Below are 7,199 nucleotides of genomic sequence, written 5' to 3'. Positions count from 1 at the left end.
GACCAATGAAACACATGTATGTTTTGATGGGAGGAAATGTCACGTGTGAGCGGAAGAACCATTAATCCGTGGAAACAACACGCGTTTCTCCAGATTCTAACGGAGGGCGGCCGGCCGAAACACCACGCGATTCGCCATGTTATAATGTCTGGAGGGTGACACGGTCGAATATAGATAGGGTGACACGGTCGAATACAGATAGGGTGACACGGTCGAATACAGATAGGGTGACACGGTCGAATACAGATAGGGTGACACGGTCGAATACAGATAGGAGCTTCGTGCCGACCATTCTGCGAAGCGAGCGTGGACGGCTTTCAACGCGGCACCTTTCAAGTGGTGTGGTTTGGCACGAAAATGATTATTTATTGAGTTGAGGGAATCCACCACCACACCAGATTCACAACGATGACAGATCACCACTCCTAGGGGTTCTTCAAAGTGCAGAGGCTCTTGCATCGTAACTGATGAGTGTATCATCTATGGTAATAATTAGGAGCTCACCACAGACTGTCTAGAGCCGACTACGCTGTCGTCGCTCCATCTCGACACATGTTATGCCATAACATGCCAAGCCCTCCCCTGAACCAAACTCCATGCGGCAATCCACTAACCCGAAATCGCCTACCCCGGACATGTTATGCCATAACATGTCGCCAGACTAGTGATAGACCTGAATGGGTTCGGACTGGATGACCTTGGGCATGATGACGGGTGAATTTGCAAAATGTATGAAATATCACTTTTGACGGATGTCATTCTCACTTTTTACACCTTCTTTTGGCTTAATGTCACTTATACAATACTTTGGCTGATGATTCGACACCTCCCTATTCCGACTCTCATCTCGCTAAATATGCCGAATGGCGGATGCCATATCTGGGGAAGCTCTGTGAATGCTGCTCTCGGGAAACCTACCGGAAATGTTTTACCCCTGATGTGAACCTTTGGTGTTCCTTCCACCCAAAATCGCCCGTCTTGCATGAATGACTACATCTGCATCTGGGGGTCAATTCGGGTGAAAATTGCGTGATTAGCAAGAACTCTGTCCATTCTTCACTTCACTCCAATTGCAAAACGGGAAACCGCCAATAACCTATCATAATCGTAAGTTGAAATCAATCATAATCCTAACTTTAGCGCGCCAAGCCCAGATTTCCACCTCCCATACATTTTGTATGAGGATCGATCATAATCCTATATTGAATTGTGAACCACATTTTGGATAGGGGAGAATTGAAGGTCCAGCTCTGAAGGAGGACCGTCCGAATATGATCTCGAATCCATCTACCCGAGCCTTGGAGACGGGGATGTCGCGTGACCAGATGATCATTGACGAGTTTCCGGCTGAGGCTACGGTACGGACATTGAGAACACGCGTGGCCGGGTCGACTTCTTAAGTAAGGAAGCGGCGCGAGATGGTCGGGGAGCAGACTAAGATCTCGCGGGTCGATGAGGCCGAGAGAACGAAGGAAGGAGGTTAGACCTTGGTATTGGGTGGCAGGAAGCTGATGTTTCTCTTTTAGATGTTTCGCGACGCTATTTGCCCGTGGAGAGAGGACATAGCCACAAGCGCGACAGATGAGTAGAGGTCGACCACTACCATCGACGAGAGTGTTCTGTACGATCTCTAGGTGGAGAGCACGAAGACGAGTGTACCGTTCGGCCGGCGCGAGAGTAGACCAGTTCATCGTCCAAGGAAGATATTGCGTTGAATATAGAAGAGTAGTTAAGTACGATGAATAAATATCTAGTCGCTCAAGTATAGTAGAGCGCGAATAAGATGCGTCGTGTATTACGCGTCGCGCGTCTACTAACACATTCTCGAATCGAAGATCCGGTGGAGTCGCGGAGGTAGCGCGTCGATTAGTGAATACGAGAGTTGCTATGAGAGTTACTATAAGAGTTACTATACTATGGTTATTACTACTAGAGTTTTAATGTCGGATTTTGGTATCCCGAGTACTAGAATCCATTTTCTCTGGGATGGTGTCGCTAGGTTGGTCCCGACGACCTATGACACTCTTAGCGCTCGGTGGGTATAGTATACGTACCGTATGCGTATATGGCATCGCGACCCCATTAATTTAGCATCCTAATAACTATGTCGACGGCGAGTGTATATGAGACGCCGATCGATCAGCCTCATTAAGACAAGACGATGCGTATATAATCTATCGCTATTGTCGCGAATCTACGGGCAGTAAGTGGTAACTCGAATACGTCGGGCGTCGCGTCTCCACCAATGAAATACATTCATGTATTGAAGATCCGATAGGCCGCACGCTGATTGGTAGATCCTAGAAACACACCATGTTTCCCGACGTCCTAGGGGACGCGGGTGACGGAAACATAGTATGTTTACGAATCTCCTAATTGGCGTAGGGTTGCACCATTGCTGGCGAACACCGCATCGATTGTTATCTGCTTTGATGCTTGGCCTGCCCATCATCCTAGCCCTCCACTCTGGCCGGGTTCAACGCGAGCCCCTCAATGCCTGTCGTTTAGCCTAGGCCTTGACTGTGGGCCTATCTACAATAGTCGTTTAGACTAACGCCGCCGACATAGTTCGATACGTTCCTGGTTCACCCCCGGATGCCCGACGATTGCTTGGTCATGCCTTCAGAGCATCACACAATCATGTCAGGTGGTATCTCGTCCATCACCTGAAACACACGGCGCCACTGTCGCCGTGTAGCCCGTCTCTTGGATATTCACATCTACACCAACACCAACACTAACATCAATCGGATTCAAGCTCCCTACGATGTCGCACCCAGAAGAGAACTTTCTAGTTTCTCTCAAACATCGCTTCCAACCATATTCGCTCTCAGTCCCGGCTGCATCCTCTACACCCATGCTTTGCCCCCTTCACGCCAGGTGTGCAACTCAGGTATACCTATAATTTTGCGGAGCAATATCATAGTAATCCAGATAATGGCTGGGGTCCATGGAGAAGTTGTCTCGATGTTGATCGAACTCGACGGCCTCATCACTGATATAGTTCGCCATAATCTCCATAGGCATCTTATTGGCGTGGCCTTGAAAGAACTCGACTTGAGAGAGTGGGAGGTTCAGGCGGGTGACAAAATTTGGATACCACGGTGCCTAAAGAAGTTAGCAACATCTTGAACTGTGGTCGGCTTCCTTACCATCCAGATCTGGGCGACCATGATTCGATCCTCATCCGTCGCGTTGGGCATGCCTGCGTGCCAGCATCGAAAGTCTCGAAGCATCACGTCGCCTTTCGCCATGGTAGCCCGGACGGGTGGACGAACCGCCCTCCGAGCTTCGATCACATCCTCGAGCACAGGACAAGATGGCGTGCCGACCACTTGCTTGCCAAAGGCGGTCTCAGGAGTGGCGACAGTTTGGTCCCGTTCGTCGGTGAAGGCATGCGTACCAAGCCAGAACTCCGTCGCACCGTTTTCCAATGTGAAATCGTTCAAGGCAGTATTGGAAACGATCACAAATGGGCATTTTGGGTGGCGGAAGCGAGTGTCTTTGTGTACTGGTTGTCGGAGGCCCCCTGTCCCAGCCAAGGCGTTGTTGCCTGTAGACATGATCCATTTGGGCAGATGCCCCAAATACCTGCCCAAAATGAGAAAGGATACACGGGAAGAAGAATCAGACTCACGCGTTCATTACTTGGACGACGAAAGGGTTGAAATGGACATCCTCAAACAATAATTCAGGCTTCGTGAACGGGGGTGCTTGTAAGATATTGGCTGCGCAATCAGAATCCATGCGGAGTGACTGAGGAAGGGCTTACACTTGACTCCTTGATTATACACCTTTGCACCGGCATGTCGTTCTCTCAAGATGCGGTCTCTATCACCACTCATATGCTTGTGCAAGATATCACAGTGTTCAGGGTCAACCACGTTCTTCAGAATGACCATTCCATCTTGGTGTAGCCCTTCAAGAGCCATCTGCAGAGCCGGAGTCGAATACGTGCCATTCTTGACGTCTGTTGCCGACAACGGTACTCGTCGGGGACCGTCAGGCTTGCTATCTTTCAAGGTTGAGGATGGCATGGTTGTGAAGGTTGGCTACAACAGCAGGTCATACAAGTTGACTCTTTTTGTCTTGAGGGGCACTTGCAACCATCCAAATCACTGCACCTGGTGATATCCGCATGCCATTTGCATAGAGTAGTCTACATGGAGACAGGTTACGTGAAGATAAGTACCTGAAGATGAAGATAAGTATATGATAGGTACTTGATAAGTATATGATAAGTCCATCAAGATAAGTATGTGGAGATAAGCTTCGCTTGTTGCCGGATTGTGGTATCACGACCCACTGTGGCACTAGTGATCGCCACATCGTATCACTCTCTTGCCAAATCAGTCTCCTGTTATCTTGCATGTAACATATGCCCGACATGCTTCTAGCGAAGGGCAAGACACCAATAGGACTGCCGAAGATGATACCTCTTCCGCCACACTGCGCCTGGGTCGTTCGATATATTGACCACTTACTTCCGCATTCTGTCAGACTTTGTGACTCTACTCTGAAATCTTACTGAACTGTCAAATTCCACCCAGCGAGTTCAAACGTGGCACAAAATGGAGGCTTCTGACAAACCCACAATCACGGGGATCAATGCTTTCCGTCCCAAGAATCTCATCGCTCTACTCAGACTCAAGAAATCCAACTTTAAAACCGGCATTCAAAGCAAGGAGAACTTCAAGCAGTACCTCCGAACTCCTGGATCAGATGCCGATCCCACGGGCTCTTATTCATGGATAAATGATGGTACGTGCCAAGATCAATGTCTAAATGCTCGCACTAACATGGCACAGATCTACTCCCATCAGCGCCGGAGTCACGCACATGGGTGTGGTGGAACTACTTTTTCTTCTACTTCAGTCTGTCCATGGACAACTGGACCCTTGGCTCTACCATGATTGGGACTGGCATGAACTGGTGGCAGTCCATTTTGATTGTCTTCTTCAGTCAGATAGTCAGTTCTGTCGCCATGGCCATCAACTCTCGCTCAGGTGAAGTATATCACGTTGGATACCCCATCATATCAAGAGCTGTCTTCGGTACTTGGGGCGCATACTACGTCGTCTTTGCAAGAGCTGTTCTGGCCATTGTATACTATGCCATCAAGCTCTACATTGGATCCTCCTTTCTTGTCAACATGTTGAACGCTGGTATGTCTGGTCTCCACTCAGCGCAATCTCTGCTGACCTCTCGATAGTGTTTGGTGACTCGTTCCGAAACCTACACAACTCAATCCCGGCTTCGGTTGGCATGACCAGTGCTCAATTCATTGCCTTCTTCCTCTATTGGTTGATCCACATCCCTTTCACACTGCTTAGGCCGTATCAGTTGCGTTGGCTCTTTACGGTGAAGATGTGTACTGTTGTCCCCGCGTGTTTTGGGCTGTTCATCTTTTGTATGGCGAACACGAAAGGCAACATCGGCGGAGGCCTCCCCGGAGCTCCTGCATCGAAATCGACCAGCTTTGCATGGTTTGTTGTATATGCCTTCAACAGCGGACTCGGGAACACTGTAAGTGGTTTCTAGCCCTCACCGGTGGATTGTCACTAATCATGTTGAAGGCAAACCTCATCACAAATCAGCCAGATTTTAGCCGCTGGGCGAAGTACAAATATGCTTCTGTCTGGTCGCAGTTGATCGCCAACCCTATCAGTGTTACCATCAATGCCAGTCTTGGTATCTTGGCGACCTCCGCCATCAACCATTCTTGGGGTCTTCAGCTGTGGAATCCATGGGATCTCCTGGACGCAATTTTGCTTAGATACCCAACCTCTTCGGTTCGGTTTGCCGTTTTCCTCTGCGCGACATTTTGGGCTCTCCTAGTCCTTGGGACCAACGTTGCTGCAAACATGATTCCGTTTGGTTCCGACTCTACGATGCTCCTTCCGCGATATATCAACATGACTAGAGGGCAGTTTCTTGGACTATGCCTAGCCTGGGCCGTCAACCCCTGGCAGATCCTTCGATCCGCTGAAGGTGAGTCAAACATCTTTAAAATTTTGGGGCCATGCTGACAGGAAGCAGTCTTTTTGAATTTCCTCGGTGGATACGTCATCTTCATGGCCGCAGCCGTCGGTATCATGGTGGCAGACTACTACGTCCTTACCAAAGGGAACATTTTTCTCAGGCATCTGTACGACGGAAACAAGGCCAACCCTCACTACTACTACCACAAGGGTTGGAATGTTCAAGCGTATATTGCCTACGTCGTGGCAGTTGCCATTCCATTCCCTGGCTTCTGTGGCTCTCTTGGTGCGAACGTCTCAGAGACTGCTATGAACCTTGGTCACCTCGGCTGGTGTTTATCGTTCGTCGTGTCAATCGTTGTCTATATTGCCATCTGCTATGTCTGGCCGACGAGGAATCAGAAGGTGATCAAAAGCATGAACCTGAAGTTTGAAGAGATGGCTGGGGTTGAGCTCGATCCAGCTACAATACCAAACTATCACGGTGCTGTGATTCAGGGACGGGAGGTTCCAAGTCTGGATGAGTCTGAGTCGGCTACGGAGAAGACGGTTGGTCACAGCACTGTGGTTGCTACAAAGGTTGCGTGAGACTTAAATTGATGAAGGCGGTGTTAGATAAGAGGGGGGGATGCGGGGAAGATGGGGGAAGGGGCGTTCGTGTTCCTGTGAGGAGAACGCGATGATACTGTAACGTCGATAGTCAGGTTTAGCGATGCAACATTGCAGCTTGCTATTATTTTGACATATTGCCCTTGGAGGTCAAGAAGCGATCACTGAGTGCGACTGATAGTACCTTGCAAGATCTCAAGTGAAGCCTCTTTTGTCCCACCCACGTTGAATAATACCTCCTCGTTTGGGCCCATGAACGCTTCCACTAAGGAACCTACGACTACAGTAGAAACCTAGTAAAGAGGATGGAGGAGCCCGAGCCCGACCCTTCAGATACTCCACGTTAGCGTGAGCAGGAAAATGGGGTATGATCGACATTCCTATCCGGATGACGCTGATGTCCGTCGTCTATCTTATTCCTATCTGTGGAGCATGAACGCGTTGATAGGCTGATTGGATACTCCTCCGACCTGCCTAAAATGGACTTGCATCTCGATCTGGAACACCAGATAACCGTGGCCCTGGTGATATCGCCATGGTTGACTCAATATTCTACAGCGACCGAGTCAGACTTGGTGAAGATGGTGCGATATCTAACGATGCAGCTAT

The 7,199-nt window shown here is 49.3% G+C and overlaps 2 protein-coding genes across 2 annotated transcripts; one reads left to right on the top strand and one right to left on the bottom strand.

Moving 5' to 3' along the window:
- Positions 1-3,152: 3,152 nt before the first annotated feature.
- On the bottom strand, positions 3,153-4,037 carry A1O1_03281 (uncharacterized protein; the record flags this gene model as incomplete). Its single annotated transcript, XM_007724186.1, has 3 exons — positions 3,153-3,591; positions 3,638-3,728; positions 3,773-4,037. Coding segments are annotated over 3 exons (795 nt in total), but the record flags the coding sequence as incomplete, so codon positions are not given.
- A 534-nt stretch (positions 4,038-4,571) lies between these two features.
- On the top strand, positions 4,572-6,569 carry A1O1_03280 (uncharacterized protein; the record flags this gene model as incomplete). The annotated part of the gene is made up of 5 exons (XM_007724185.1): positions 4,572-4,761; positions 4,809-5,165; positions 5,213-5,526; positions 5,577-5,991; positions 6,040-6,569. The coding sequence occupies 5 exons, from the start codon at positions 4,572-4,574 to the stop codon at positions 6,567-6,569; spliced, it is 1,806 nt and encodes a 601-aa protein (XP_007722375.1).
- Between the last annotated feature and the right edge of the window lie 630 nt (positions 6,570-7,199).

This window comes from Capronia coronata (genome assembly GCF_000585585.1).
Source record: "Capronia coronata CBS 617.96 chromosome Unknown acBCG-supercont1.2, whole genome shotgun sequence".
In the NCBI taxonomy this organism is placed as follows: Eukaryota; Fungi; Ascomycota; class Eurotiomycetes; order Chaetothyriales; family Herpotrichiellaceae; genus Capronia; species Capronia coronata.
The sequence above is the reverse complement of the archived record's forward strand: the minus strand, read 5'-3'. Positions and strand labels throughout refer to the sequence as shown.